Below are 16,233 nucleotides of genomic sequence, written 5' to 3'. Positions count from 1 at the left end.
TTGGTTGTTGTATGGTTGTTGGTAGTAGTTTGGTAGTGGTGGGTAGTAGTAGTTGGGTGGTGCTCTCCATGGTTGGCCATATTGGTTCCCTCTTGGAAAGTTGTTGTTACCTGGATATCTCCCTTGATTGGGATAGCTCGGATATTGGCCTTGACTTGAACTACCGGCTTGTTGCCCTTGTTGTTGGTTTGGCATTTGTTGGTTTCCCACAAAGTTTACCTCTTCTTCAAATGGTGGTGGACAATATCCGATGGGATGGTCGCAGGAACAAATAACTCACAAACGTTTACTTATGACAAACCTCCTTCTTTTTGGAATGAGTCTAGGATTTGCTTGGGCATGGCTCTCATTTCTTTTTGCTTTGCTTCCATTTGTTGAGTGAGGATTTTGTTTTGTGCCAACACCGCATCACTAGAATCCAATTCAAGAATACCGGCTTTCCTTTGTGAAGGATTTCTGTTGTGAGAAGATTTGCTAGAGTTGAGTGCCATTTGATTGATGATCTTCATGGCCTCCGCTGGGGTTTTTAACATTAAAGATCCACCTGAGGATGCATCTAACATGGTCTTGGATTCACCTTGAAGTCCTTGGCGAAAGAGGTAAATTTGCATTTGATTATCAAAACCATGCTTCAGACAATTCCTCAACAAAGACTTGTAACGCTCCCATGCATCACAAATTGACTCGCTAGAACCTTGAAAAAATGTTGTGACTGCAGTTTTAGCTTCTAGATGCCTATCCTCCGGAAAGAACCTTTCTTGAAAAGCTTTCTCCAATTCATTCCAATCATTCATCAAAGAAGTTGGTTGATCCAAGTACCGCTCTTTAGCTTTCCCAATCAATGAATGTGGAAACAACCTTGTAAACATAGTCTCTTCCTCATCTTCTTTCATTCCAAGTGTACCAGCTATACCATAGAAAGTTGTGAGATGTTTATATGGGTCTTCATGATCAAGACCGGAAAAGGGGTGTTGAGTCACAAATTGGATTGTTCCTGATTTCATCTCAACTTGCCTCGTATTTTGGTTTCCAAGACTAGCAAGCCTCCTTGGACTAACCCAACACGGTAGTGCATTTTGAGGTTCATTATTTTCAAGTTCCATGACTATAACTCTTTCACTTTTCGGAGATGATGGCGCAGAAGAGTGTGGAGACTCCGTATGAATCGAACCAGAAGAAGTAGGAATAGAACCAGAAGTTCCCTCTTAAGCCAGCCTAGCTAATCTCTTTTCTTCCCTTGTTTTAGCGTTGTTTCTACGAGCTGTTTTCTCGATTTCTGGATCAAACTGTAGTTGTTCTTTGGAAATGGTACCTCGCATAAACAAAGTTCAAAAAGACTATACCAAGTGGTTAGCAACAAAAAGGATAATGAATGATATATATATGTGTGTGTGTGTATATATATATATATATATATATATATATACACAAGAAAGAATTTTGTTCAAAATTGCTTAAAATGACAAAATTATTTCGATTCTTATGATATTATTCCGCTACTCCCTGGCAACAGCGCCATTTTGATGTAAGATGTTTACATCTCAAAAAACTATTTACACGTGAGTATAATATAGGATCGTATCCACAGGGAGTTGCGTATATCTTAAGCATTTTCACAATATTTATCACATTAAGTGTTTGGGTGTAAATTGTTTGTTTGTGTAAAACAATTTTTAACTATTTGACATAAAAGTAAAACGAGAAGAGATAGGGCTATTTCGCTTGGGGTCAGAGATATCAATCAAGCATAACAGCTGCAATCTCTCGATCGATTAACGGATTCTAGCTTTTTAAACGATATTATCACAGTCACTCGACAATATCATTCATGTCCAAATGATATCGTTATTTCTAAGAGATTGTTTAAATGTCGATTTCCCAAACATTAAAACAATCACAAAGTCGATTGGATCGTTTAATCGACGATTTCCCAACCGATTAAATAACCCAAAAACATTAAGTTCTAGATTAAAAGTGATTATCAAATATTAACATCTATGTCTAGAGTGATAACTTAAGATAGGTTGTTATTCTATTTCTAGATTCAAAAGTATGTGTCCATATCATTTTAAATCTCAATAAAACATTAAATGCAAGAATATCAACAATATTGAATAAATAGCTAGAACCATATATTAAATGATCAAAAGATTACATAATAGCTTGTTTGAATACCTCAAAACCACAAGAGTAGATGTAGCTACATATGTCTATGATAGCTTTGCAAAGGATGAAGAAAAGATGAAGATTCAATGCCTAGATCCATGATGTCTCAACAAATCTTGGGTTGAATCTACTCCTAACTACCTTGCTTTGTGTTTCTCTCTCTAGAGAAGCCCTAGTCTCTCTCTAAAACCAGAAAATAAAACAATAAAACAGTAAGTGAATGGTTGGAAAGAGAAGAGAAAACTATTTATATGGGCCACTTCTGCAAAATTTTGCTAATAGCTAAATATTTCGCTATTAGCGAAATGTGTGAAATCTGCCTCTGCACCAATGGAGTTGCTCCACGTGGCCCTTATCCACTTGATCCTCCTGAGTTTCGCCTCCAACTTTGCTGATAGCGAAACTCCCTGTGAGATTTTCGCCAATAGCGACATTTTTGCTAATGGTGAATTTCTTGAAATCCTGCTTCTGACTGCGCCCCAGCTTCGCTGATGGCGAAACTTCCAGTGAGAATTTCGCTATCAGCGAAATATTCTCTAATAGCGATTTTCTTGTGAACTTTTGGCAATTCTTGCTCCTTGCTTGTATTTTCCTGAACAAAAGGGTAAAGTAAGGCATGCAAAGCATAAATGGCATTAAGGCACATAATTGAAGCTTTTCCATCGATAATTTGTAAAATAACTCATCAAACATGCCTAAACTAACACATGAATTAGATCATTTTGAGCACTTATCAGTATCCTTAGTATGTGAAACAACTTTAAAATGACAAATCATCTCAGAAAATAAAAACTTAAGAAAAGAGAATTGAAAAAGAACAAAGAAAGTACAAAACATAAAATGACTCCAGTCTCCAGGGTAAAAATTGGTCAAGACAGAAATTATCATCATGCACTTCCAAGTTCCTCCACTGCCGTATATGGAAACATCTCTCGACAGGTAGCAGCTGATGCCAAACAAATTGAGCAATAGAGATCCATATTTTAACCAAAGTATCATTTAGTTCCACTATTTCTAAACTTGACATGTTAGTCCCCCCATTTTAATCGTTTTAGAAATTTTTCCTACAATAAAGTCTCGGGTTATTTTTAATGACCCGTTTGTTCTATGTTCAAAATAAGCAATGCCATGCCAACAAATGTAATTCCACATATTAATGAATATGATATGTGAGAAAAATAACATCCAAACTATGTTCTGAGCAAAAAATCCAGAAATTTGGGAAACAACGACATTAAAATCGAAAATATAGACTTGTTAAAAAAAATTCCAAAATTTAGAAAAGTGCATTTAAGCTTAGATATTGTTAATTTTTTTCTTGAGAAGAGGTTAGATATTGTTGACGTAAGTTGTATGATAGCGTTGCATATATCTACATATAGATGTTCTATATGCATTTAACGTACATCATGTACCTCTAATGTAAAAATGCGACGGACAAACTAAAATCGACATGTTTTCAAGGTCGTATTTGGCTATTCATAAATTTCAGAGACTAAAATGACCGCTGCTTTTTATATTTAGCATATCTGGAGAAGCTGTTTCTTGGAAGTCTAAGAAGCAAACCATTCATGCTCAGTCCACAAAGGAATCTGAGATGATAGCATAGTTACTGCTAGTGAAGAAACAAGATGGCTAAGATGCTTGCTAGCTGAGATCCCTTTATGGGAGAAATTGTTACCAGCTGTGTTAGTTCATTGTGATAGTACCACGATTATTGCAAAGATTAAGAATCGTTATTATAATCGAAAGAGACAACATATAAATCCGAAACACAGCAAAATTAGAGAGGGTATCTCTAATGGAGCGGTTAGAGTTAATTTTGTACATACTAATGAAAACTTAGCGGATCTTTTGACGAAAGGACTAAATAGAGAGAAAGTCCAAGATACATCCAATAGGCTGGTACTAATACATATAGCTCAATGAGTGATGGTAACCCGACCTACATGACTGGAGATCCCAAGACTTAGGTTCAATGGGTAATAACAAGTCATGAAGTGATAGAACATGCTACGATAAGGATTAATAAATCATGATCCTGCCGTGAAAGAAGGATGAGTTAATAGAAACTCTTAATGAGATCTATACTATAGGATGAGTGGGGTACATAGTTACAGGAGTACCTTTGATAGACTCACCTATACGAATGTGGAACTGAGGCCGGTCCTTTGGAATTTTGAGGCAGAATTCCTAGAGCGTTCGTTAAATTTGTGATAGACGTGCAGGGCCTTAAACGTACGAGCTTATAGAAAACACCTTGAGGAAAAGGTTTGTGTGCGGGTTCTATGTCCGAGATAGAGTTCGATGTTGTAAGCAACTCTTGTTAAATCGAAATAGTATCCGCTATGCATTGGTTAAAGTTGAAGGCGACGCCTTTGTTTACTAGAAAATCTTACGGAGACGTCTTTGACGATATTTCTCGAAACCATTTTTTAAGTTCAAGTAGGGGATTGTTGGAAATTGAGTAATTGACTCAACACAAATTTCCATAATGGGTAGAACTAGTGTAGTGTGAATTGAAAAAACTGGAAGTCCCACATTGGATGAATCCCACACATTAGTGGTGTTTATATAGTGGGGGTCCTCTAAGGAGGTGCATAATTAAGTGAACAAAGTAAGCACTAAATAATATATATATATATATATATATATATATATATATATGTATGTATTTTATTATTTGGAAATGATAAATTAAATAATAAAATCATTACTAGAAAGTGCTTTCTTAGTCCCCGAGTTATGCTAAAATATTTTTGAACGCAATCTAGAATATTTTGGGACACAATATAATATATTTTAGTATGCAATCTAATATATTTAGTGCTTTGATCTGAAATATATTTTGGTACATAATATAATATATTTTGGTACTCAGATATATTTTGGTACATAGTATAATATATTTTGGTACTCAATTGAGATATTTTTGCACTAGATCTAATATGTGAATTACTTAACGTCAAAGTAATGTATTACTTGTTCCCAAAGTTTCTTACTTATTAGTTGTGAATTTTCTCTATAAATAGAGAGCTCACACAGTGCATTCTACACACCGAAAATTCTTGATGCTTCCTGTGCTTTTCTTCTCTTCCTCCTCCTTCGACTTGTGTTGACGAGTCCTTCTTCCTTTCTTCTACGCCTTCTGTCCCTTCGGTTTTGAGCGGTCTTCGTACCATATAGAGTGGTTTAAAAGATTTGCACCGTGAGTGTAAAACACTTCTACACTTTCAGTCAAAACTCACTATTTTATGACATCACTTACACTTTCAGTTAAAACTCACTATTTTATGACATCACTTGACTCTTATATGAGTAGTTAAAAGTTAGTAATATGACTTGATAGGATTTTTTATGGTTGTATTTCGGAAATAAATAAAATATATGATATGTCAATAAGGAAACTAACATATGGAGAATTATCATTCTAAATATTTATTCACGTCTCTCTATATATAGAGTTAAATTGTAATAAACATATATTTTAAAATTATATATTTCAAATTCTAAAGATATCAGTATCATTAAATTTCAAATATAAATCATAATGATATTTTATCTTAAATATTAAATTTATACCTAACTAAATTTATAATCTTAAAAAAAAGTAAGCATATTATTCTCAACAAATGAACTAACAGAGTAAATGTTTTTTATCCCTTAAAAAGAAAAAAGAGAAAAAAGGATTTTCTGTGTGCGTGTGGAAAGTAAAAAGGAATGTGATAAAGAAATTAGGGGAGAATGACAAAAGATAATGTATATCTATTTAAGTGCATAAATAGGGCACAATTGTCGTGTGAAGACAACAAAAAGTAAAACTTCTCTCTCTTGTGCTTGATGTTCAAGAGTTTTGTTAACGTTGCATCTTAATTCTATAAACAATATCTATAATACTTTCATCAGCCTCTGCAACTACCATAATCCATACATGGTGCTCAAAATTGGAATTCAACTGCTGAACAACTCCAAGGAATATCAGGTATGCATTATGTAATATTAATTGAAGATTTATTATTAATTGATTGATTAGCCTCCTTATTTAATTTTTCAAATTCATGGTAAAATTCATATAGTTGATTAGAAGTGTTGGGTATTCTCTCTCTCTCTCTCTCTCTCTCTCTCTCTCTCTCTCTCTCTCTCTCTCTCTCTCTCTCTCTCTCTCTCTCTCTCTCTCTCTCTCTCTCTCTCTCTCTCTCTCTCTCTCTCTCTCTCTCTCTCGATTTGTAAAGTTAATAAATAGATATATAAAAAAAATGTTGAAACTTTAATATTGAAACTTTAATATTGCTATGGAATTTCTTTCATCCCATTCTCAATAACATTGCTTTCATTCTTAAATCTGGTTATTACTATTCCCAAAATATAAACACATATAAACATATTTTTTATGTAATAGAACTACTACCAAAGAACAAAATAAACATAGTAAATATCATAAGGCAAATGTTAACTTGTGCCCTTGAGGGCACATGTTAAGGAACTAATTATAAAAATATACGCATCAAAAGTCGTGTAGTCAATTTCTAAAACGTTAAAATATCATGTTTTCCAATGCAAATTTGCTTTTTTTAGGTTCCTTAACATGTGCCCTTAGGGCACAAGTTAATATGACCCATATCATAATTATATTTCTATAAACTACTCCTCTATGGTAATTAGAAACCCTCTAAAGATGAAACGGGGATCAAAATCAAAGAAAATTGAAAACATAACTAAAAACCTCATGTTTCATTGGGTATAATATATTGCATAAAATTAGAGAGGGTAGGTACTATAGTTGAACAATCACCATCACCATTGTTGGTTTTGATGAATCACATGACATAATATTGCAGCTGGAAGTGTTCTCATCACTGAAAGCATATGAGTAAGGATCTGGAGGAGGATAAGGGTAAGGAGGATACATGTAATTCACCTCAGGAGGTGGCCTTGCATACATCATTGGCTGCTGAAATCTTTGATCATTTTCCAAGCCCGCTGAGTATGCCAATGGATGGTGGAGGTAATAATCAAACACAATAATTTGACCTTTACGGAAATAAATGGTAAAAATTCAAGTGTGCTAAAAAACAAAAGATGAAATGGTTTAGCAACTTTTTGTAATTAAATGACATTAAGGTTTTAGTAAAATTATTGTAGAACCCATTGTTATTAAATAGAGCAATTATGTCAGTATTTTTTTGAGTGAAAAATGTCATCAGCAATGGCAGTTGCATCTAGAATTTTTAAATAGAATTGAAATTTTTAAATAGAGTAATCATGAATCTTCAGGAATTTTTCATTTGTTAGTTTAAGCTTGCATACTCTATTCCTATAGTATTATTACATGCTCCTATTACTGTTTCACTAATGGAATTTTTATTATAATTTTAGGGTTGGATTAAACTCATCTATTAAAAATGGTTAATAGATGAATTAGATGGCTTTCATATAATGAACAATTGCATTTTTATTGGATTGTAAATTGATTAATTAATTGTTAATTCATATATTATAACCTAAACCAAATTTATCAAATTCATTCATTTTGTCACCCCTATATTTTATTACTTATCCTTATTATGCTTTCACTCCAATTTAGGTTGAGATAGAATCATCAGAGGCACTGGACATAATCATAATCAGGGGCGTAGCCCTTCATTGACAAGGGGTAGCCTTGGCTACCCCAAATATTATATTAATCTTCAATTAATTGGTATAAATTTATATTTGGCTACCCCAAATAATAAACATTGAGCTACCCCAAACAAATTCAATTGCTGAAAATTACGATAAATAAGAAAGTAAATACATTACTACATGATTGATAGATTTATTTATATTGGTTTGATACTTACTTAATAACAATTATAGAAAAAAAACTTTTTCAACCGTAAAAATTACTAAGACAATAGTCATAAACAAATTAAATGGACATTGAGTTTCTTGCAAATAACCTATTTGTTTACATTGGAAAAGACATTATTAATATATTTAGTAAACGGTCAATTATGCATAAAATTGGCTTCTTGAAGTGCATTTTATCCAACAGAAAACACTTTTTTTTTTTGTAAAATTTCAAAAAATCGAGACAAAAATTGAATAAATTTTTTATAAGGACTAAACCTAAAAAATTATAAACTATGGGACCAAAAACATTCTTATCCTTAAATTTAATATATTTGTTTGGGTTAATAGGCTTTTACCCCCCTGTAATATAGGTGACTTTTGGTTTTGCCCCCTAGGAAAAAAAAAATTTAGATTCCGTCCTCGTAAAATAAAGATTATTTGGTTTTGCCCCCTGACCCCAATGAATCAGCAGAATCTCCTACTTGGCACGTGACGTCAGCAGATTCTGCTGACGTGGCGCGCTGACTGTATAATTATTTTTATTTTTTATTTTTTTTATTGGGGTACACGTGGCATTTTTATTTTTTTAAAAAAAAATATTAAAAAAAATAAAAAAATTCTGGAAAATTGAAAAATTAATAAAAAAAGTTAAAAAATTCTGGAAAAATTAAAAATTAATAAAAAAATTGAAAAAAAATATTAAAAAATTCTGGAAAAATGAAAGATTAATAAAAAATTGAAAAAAATTAAAAAATTCTGGAAAAATGAAAAATTAATAAAAAAATTGAAAAAAATAATAAAAAATTCTGGAAAATTCAAAAATTAATAAAAAAATTGAAAAAAATATTAAAAAATTCTGGAAAATTGAAAAATTAAAAAAATTAAAAATTCTAGAAAATCGAAAAATTAATAAAAAATCTGGAAAAATGAAAAATTAATAAAAAAATATTAAAAAATTCTGGAATTTTTTTTAAAGAATTTAAAGAAATCTCTAAAAATTAATCAAAATAAAAAAGTATCTGAAAAAATTTAAAAATTCTGGAAAAATTAATAATAATAAAAAATGATTAAAAATATAAAATAATCTAATAAAATGAAATATAATGAAAAAATTTTGGAAAATAAAAAATTTCTGGAAAATATTTAAAAAAATTCGAAATTTTCAAAAAAAATTAAAAAGATTAATCATTTTTAAAAAAATGAAATTTTTGAAATTTTCATTCGTATTTTTCGAAATTTTGATTAGTATATATGCATTCATCACTTTAAAATTTAGTTTTGTATGGTTGTATTAGGTCCAGTTTAAATTTGAAGACATGCAATTGAAATAAAACGAACCAACATGTCATAACATTAGTGAATGAGAAAGCTAGATTAATAGAGTTCGATATTGCACCCGATAGAAGAACAACCGGCAAAATTCCAGGAAATACTAATTAGTTGTAATTTTTAAATGGTCGAGAAAAGGGGAAATAATGGGCGATAATAGAACACATGAATCAACGAATGTAGTAGAAAATTTGCTAGCTTCGCCGCTGATCATAATCATATGAAATTGGAAATTCATATTTTATTGAATGATGATTAAGGTACTTAATACAAGAGGAAATACAGGATATGAAGAAAAATAACAATTGAGATAACTACAAAAGATGAAAAGGATCAAGAGGCTTTCCGAGTATGTTCGCAAGAAGGACAATGCTGGAAATTGACAATATGACAATCTATTTCTATATGTTTAATTAGGATACATCTGATCTGCTAAGAGAGTAAAAGGATAGAATAAGATAAATTCACTTGTCCAGTGTTTGATTCGTAAAACTTTTCTAGAGGAGGCAAGGAACAAGACAAACAAGAGTTAGCTGCAACGTGGCGGATTGATTTTCTATTGAAGTATAAGAGAGCAAAAGATATCAAAGGCAAAGTATTGTCTAAAAACGCATACACAATCGAAACAAGTAGTATAAATTTCAATATCGTTTCCACAAAGAAAATAATGAAGCAATCACTAATATCCCGCTTAGTTAGTTATCTAGTGTAAAATGGGAAAACAAAGTAGCAACCATTTTTATATACACTTTCAATTTGAAGATATAAAAAGAGAAAATCAAGTAGAAATCATATTTATACATTCAATATTGCTAAAACATGCTATCCAATTTGAAGCCTAGACATCCTCGACATAAAGTTGCATGTTTCATTCTCTTGAATCATTGTTTCTGCAAAGTGTTTTGGATCATATTTTTTTGTACTTTCTCCAATCTCATAGTAGAAATTCAATGCGCTGTTCACCAGTGTTTCATCAATAAGCTCTCCTGCATGTTTCCGATTAATCTAGATACCAATAAATGAAGATAAAAATATTTAATATCAAGGAAAAATTAAGTGAAATGAATGAATATTATGGATTGATGAAGACGACAACATTTTCAAGATGACTAAATGACTAGCTTTTTTTTGTTTTTAGTAAGTAGTCTAGTGGCTAAAAGTTTATCCCTTAAGATGAATATACGAAAAATCCTGAATTCAAACCTCGGCCCCTATATATTGCAGTGTCCGTACCAACTTTGCTATACTCACCGGAACAACTAGCTTAACTACTATTCAACTACATAAATATCATAGAAACAAAATGCATCATTAAAGAAATTAAGGCTTAGTGAAAGCATTTCTTATCAATGATAGTGTAATAATACTTGTATTAACTATCTCTTGGTTTGTCAATCACCCATCAATAATTATAATAACATAAATAAATTGATTATAAGAGAAATAGAAAACGGAAAATACCATAGCTAATATTGCATCCATTACTTGTCTATTCAATTCATTGTATACCTGAGATAAATAAATTGAAGAAGTATACCCAGAATTAAACAAGGGGAAAAAGAGGAAAGAAAAGTAAAATTAAAAAAGGACAAAAATTGTAGTGTAATCTCATCACTAACCAAGTAATAGAAGGATAAACAGCTAGTCTCTTCAAGAGAAGGAAGGTGATGTCTTCGAATATGGTATCTATCAAGATAAATGAAAAACTTCAAGAGCCTCGCGGTCATATCTTTGTGATTTGACCATCTTCTTAGCAATTCTATTAACAAGAGTTCAGCTTTTTTTTCTCGCAAAGATGGAAGAACCTAGCGATAAGAAATCCATATTAGTTTTAATCATGTCAATCATAGTTTTAAATTACAGTTACGGCCATTGCAATGCATATATATATTGCACATTGTAGTGAGAGTTTATTTTCTCCTGGCATGTTGTAATCTATTATTTATCTCATAACTCACATACCTTCTTTCTTTTTAATAGCAATTTTTTTAATGACGTGTTAGTATTTTCTCTATTCCTAAAATTCGAACTTTGGGCTTTTAACTCATGTAATTGCTTAGCTCAACCAAATATCTCTAATCCTGTAAAATATTCTCTAAATGTATGATATAAGGAAAATGAAACAAAATAATTTGTGAGGACTATATAGAGCATTGTAATCTGATGTGATGCCGTTTTTTTGCAACCTTTGTTGTGGCGATGCATGCAATTTTCACTTTGATTTACAATCAAACCGCACTTGTGGCCTGATGCGGTTGGAGATACTACTCCAACCGCATTATTCAATGTCAATGTTAGTAGCTATTCTATTGAGTGACAGTGTTACTCACCGTTGATTTGATGTACACGTCAAATGTTTCCTTGTACTTCTCATAAAGTTTCTGAGAAAAATAATCACTATGAGCAGAGGTGCACATATTGTGGATGATCCTGGATTTAAGAGAAAATAAATAAATAAAAATTACAGTAATTTAAAGATCGAAAACCAAGATTATGATACAAAAAAAAAAATTAAACAAAAACTGAAAGAGAAAACAAGAAAAAAAAAATTAATACGTATATAGCATCACGTGATCTTGAGACGTGAAGTTAGGTTCAGGCAAGCCTTCTATAATATTCTGGACTTTCTTGATGGCATGCTGGATAATATTCCAACCTTCTTCTAAACCTATAGTCTTATTATTTGACATATTTACGAGAATTGAGAAAAATACAAAAATCTGCAATCAATTGTTTACAAATAATGAATAAAATAAATATTGATCAAAAGAAATAAAAAAATGTAACCAAAAAAAAAATAATGAATAAAATAAATATTGATCAAAAGAAATTTCCCATGAACATAAAATAATAGAGTCGATGATCACAAAAAAGAAGTGGACTGGTGAACCTTGGGAAGAAGAAGCAAAAAGACGGCACGTGCAAAAGGAAGTGAAAAAACCTAGATATATAAGAAACAAGGGAAATGTTAACTTAGTTAATGATTTAAATATAGAAAAAACTTATTGGAATTTGTGCATTGCATTTAATATTTAACTTTTTAATCATTTAAATGCACAAAATTTTAGAGAAAGTTTCTTCTTTTAGATTTCTTAACATGTGCTCTAAGGGCACAAGTTAACACTACCCAAGAAACAAAAGTGTGGTTATCATGGGGTATTGTAATAGTTTGCAATTGTAATTTTAGGGCTAATAGCCTAAAACCCACCACTACAGCATCAAAAAAAGGGAGTGGGCCTCTCAAGACAAAACCTAGTGAGTGGACTTTTTATTGTCAAACTTAAACCTAACTTTTATTTTATTTTCATACACGGTTATTTTTTTTAAGATAAACACTTTGTTTTAGAAGTAATCAAATTTGAGGCGTATCATATGATAAATGTAGTTGTCTCTTTCCGTTTGGATTAGAATTATGGTTTGACATGTTGTGTGAGAGTCTAGCAATTTTCGCTATATCTAAATCGGATTTCAATACAAAACAAAAAATCACTTGCATTAACATCCGACAAATTCGTATAAGAAAACACAGCCTCAAAACTTATGCAAGATTTTTTTTATTTCATCATTATCCATTGATTTCAAGGTTCTTAAAACAAATAAAAATTTGACAATATTTTTAAATACTTCTAACCGCGTAAACCTATTTTTCAATGAAGTTATTATCATATCAACAACCACAAACAAAAAAAAGATTAACCCTAAAAGTTTTCTCGGGTGATTGTATTTGCTCATCATTATCATTCTCATCATATTATCTTTTTTTAAAGCTGCGATACTTTGTTGGAAGTGTCGGCTCTATACTCGTATCAAATACAAGGCTTTTGACAACAATCATACTAGACTCAAAGTCTTTATTCCTATATTTTTCAAAATATAATATTATGCTTTACACTTTTTTTAAAATTTTGGGCCAATATTCTAGACTTATTATTTTTTAGCCTAAGATGGTCGCCCCTGTTCGTCCTACCTAAAATACGGCCCTAATCAAGAAACATATCACCATTTGCACTGATATATAGTGCTTCTGGTGTGGGGTACATGAAGTTGACTCATGTTTCTTCTTTCTTGGGAGGATTGCAAAATTTGTGCCAATTGGTTAAGCCATAGGAACACAGATTCAACTCTTCTTTTAAAATTTTCTTCAATATATGCTCGTCCAGCTGCCTTATTCTTTTGTAACCACTTATCATTCCATTGTTGCAGAGCAGAGGTTCCACACAGCATGACTTCCAGAAGGATGCACATATGTAATACTTATATGTTTCTGTTTGTGTGGACTCTACTGATGAATTCATTGTGAAACTCTTCAAGGGAAGGGAACTCAAAAAGAGGAGGGAATATCATTTAACCATTTGAGAAAATCAAGGCTACGATTGGAGTAAGTGCATTTACACGTGTTGTTAATTTTAATCCATACGCGAGTCTTGAAGACATTAGACTTAATCAAAGCTTCATAGAATTGGACAATGAGGCGCTTAACCCACACTCCAAATATATAGCAGCATCAACAGTAAAAGGTGATGGGCAAGGACACACGTTTTGTGGAAGGTTATGCATATTGGACTTTATCGATGGATCACGCGCGAAGCGGATAGCTACCGGTCAACCTTGGGGCGCCACATACCCCTCAACGAGGGAGAACTAACAAACTACACGCGCAAATTGCCAAACATGACTAAACACTTTATGTCATGCCATTTTGGTCAGTATGAATAGTTTTACTAAAAATACTCATCTTGTACAATATATTTGGCAAACTGTAACACCCATACCAGACATATCTAGAAAGTATGGTACGTGCGTTTAATTTAGTACTGGATACATTAAAATATACAACAATAAAAACTTCGAATGAATTTATATACAACAAAACACGTTCGTACAAAAACAATACATTATATCATGTCTAATAAATAAAATACATCCTTGAGATCCATATTCTTCATGCTTCGGGTACGAACGAGCTCTTGTTGAAAAATCCATCCGGCTACTACCTTGACGTCCAACCTGATATCTGAAACAAATAAGGATTGGGATGAGACATAATGTCTCAGTGAGTTCCCCTAAATCCTAGGCTATAGGCAACCTCAAGGGGAAACCTACGGTCACCACGTGTCTACATTACAACCTGACGGTTGATTGTACGTGTGTGGTCCCTTACGGTGTTATAAAATTAGTCTTGCGGTTTCGGTGACATGCGGGTCCCTTACGGCTTGAATCGTTCTCAAAATGAGAACCCCTTGTATCCCCCTGATGTGGATAGCAAGAGACATGCCACCTACTTATACTTGTCATGGACTTGTCGTACATATACTTAAACATATTCATACTTGCTTGCTTATTACCTCAGACCCTTGATCAATCCGATTAGCAGTAAACTTAAACTTGTTCATGCTTATACATTCTTAATCATGGTGGAGTGATTAACTAATCAAACCACGACTTAACATGCTTGCTAAACACTCTTAAACATATGCGAAGAGCTTATACTTCGCGTCTTGTCATTCTAAAAATTCATGCTAACTAGCTAGTTCTCGACAACTATGTCAAGGCTCTAGTTTTCCCTTGCTTAATGAGTACTTACTACCCGATGCATGACATGATTCTCTCGTATACCATGCCTTACTAACATGCATAATACTTTCCTCTTTAACATAAGAATATTGCTTTCCTTGATCGTCATTTGGGACCTTGGTTTGAGGGGTTTACATTCGTAAAAAGACACCACAGAGAAAACCGCGTCGCGAATCCCCATGCCTGCCTGAAGCAAGCAAAACAGTGAGATTTCTCACTGTCTTACTCGCCTAGGCGAGTGGTTCTGCTGGGGAGGCGAGTGGTAGCTCGCCGTGGCGAGTTGGGGGCGAGCAGGACCCCCCATTCAGAGTTCTAGCTCGCCGTGGCGAGTAATAGCTCGCCGTGGCGAGTTAGGACAGTCCAGAACACTTAAAAATGGTATTTTTGACCCAAAAACCTCAAACCAAGTGTCTCTAAGTATTTTGGAACATAATTGATCATATAAAACTTGTAAAACATGCATATGGCAAGTATTAACATGTATAGCATGCATGGCATAAAAAGGGGCAACTAGACTAATACTTGAACCCTAGAATTTCATATTATTCATAATATACATACATGGCATAATCATAATCCCAAAGGGTGGGAAGTCTATCTATGGAACTCACCTAATTATAATCTTGCAGCAACTCCAAGCTCCAAGCTCAAACATGCCCAAAACCTTATTTTTGTCTACTTGCTTCTTTGACTCAAACCATACCATCTTGTTATCTTTTCTTGCCAACCAAGATACTTTGATCCATATCCATGAAGAAATCATCACTTGAACCATTCTTTGACTTACAACATACAAACCCTAACTCTTGATATCAAGTACACCCATAGTTGATTCTTGCTTGATTCATCAATCCCATGAAACATGTCCCTCAAAAGCTCCCAAAACAACACTTAAAGCCCTAACTTCATATTCCAAACAAAACCCTAGATTCTTCAATAACTTCTTCAAGAGGAGAACTAGAAGAAAACAAACATAATACAACTTCCCTTAGCTTGGAAGATCATGAGAAACATATATTAAAAGCTTGCCATGGGAGGATAAAGATTTGAGAAGGTTTGATGGAGAAGAAGAGAAAAGAGGCGTGAGGGAGAAGAGAGAAGGAAGAGGGAAAAGTTCTTCAACTTAGAGAGAGAAAAAGATGAGGATAATGAGATATTTTTGCCCAAAATCCAAATAAATATCATTTCCTTGCGAAAATACCATTTTACCCTTGCCTTGAACGTATTAAAAATGACTCTGTTACTTTTCCCGTAAAAGCTGACTTCTCATAAAATATTTCCATTAACTTACTTTTCATGAATTTAATTCCTCTGGCACGATCAACGGGTAAT

The 16,233-nt window shown here is 32.7% G+C and overlaps 2 protein-coding genes across 2 annotated transcripts; both read right to left on the bottom strand.

Annotated features, from left to right (window-relative positions):
* Positions 1-290: 290 nt before the first annotated feature.
* On the bottom strand, positions 291-2,600 carry LOC146954219 (uncharacterized). Its single transcript, XM_085743929.1, has 3 exons — positions 2,487-2,600; positions 1,212-1,322; positions 291-1,154 (listed from the first exon to the last, which is right to left on the bottom strand). The coding sequence occupies exons 1-3, from the start codon at positions 2,598-2,600 to the stop codon at positions 291-293; spliced, it is 1,089 nt and encodes a 362-aa protein (XP_085600055.1).
* A 7,549-nt stretch (positions 2,601-10,149) lies between these two features.
* LOC146954218 (cullin-1-like) lies at positions 10,150-12,017 on the bottom strand. The gene is made up of 5 exons (XM_085743918.1): positions 11,884-12,017; positions 11,658-11,757; positions 10,947-11,132; positions 10,789-10,836; positions 10,150-10,332 (listed from the first exon to the last, which is right to left on the bottom strand). The coding sequence occupies exons 1-5, from the start codon at positions 12,015-12,017 to the stop codon at positions 10,150-10,152; spliced, it is 651 nt and encodes a 216-aa protein (XP_085600044.1).
* Positions 12,018-16,233: the final 4,216 nt, after the last annotated feature.

The sequence above is a fragment of the Medicago sativa genome, chromosome 1, assembly GCF_051527215.1.
Source record: "Medicago sativa cultivar Bolivia chromosome 1, Bolivia_mono, whole genome shotgun sequence".
In the NCBI taxonomy this organism is placed as follows: Eukaryota; Viridiplantae; Streptophyta; class Magnoliopsida; order Fabales; family Fabaceae; genus Medicago; species Medicago sativa.
The sequence above is the reverse complement of the archived record's forward strand: the minus strand, read 5'-3'. Positions and strand labels throughout refer to the sequence as shown.

Bases quoted from the DNA above. Each gene is read 5' to 3' on its own strand.
- LOC146954219 (XM_085743929.1), bottom strand. From the start codon at position 2,600: ATGTCGCTATTGGCGAAAATCTCACAGGGAGTTTCGCTATCAGCAAAG. The intron at 1,323-2,486 runs GCAGATTTCACA...TTTTGAACTTTG, and splicing joins GCAACTCCATTGGTGCAGAG to TTTATGCGAGGTACCATTTC. The intron at 1,155-1,211 runs GCTTAAGAGGGA...ATTCATACGGAG, and splicing joins AAAAGAGATTAGCTAGGCTG to TCTCCACACTCTTCTGCGCC.
- LOC146954218 (XM_085743918.1), bottom strand. From the start codon at position 12,017: ATGTCAAATAATAAGACTATAGGTTTAGAAGAAGGTTGGAATATTATC. The intron at 11,758-11,883 runs GTATTAATTTTT...TCTTAAATCCAG, and splicing joins GATCACGTGATGCTATATAC to GATCATCCACAATATGTGCA. The intron at 11,133-11,657 runs GTGAGTAACACT...TCTTATCGCTAG, and splicing joins ACGTGTACATCAAATCAACG to GTTCTTCCATCTTTGCGAGA.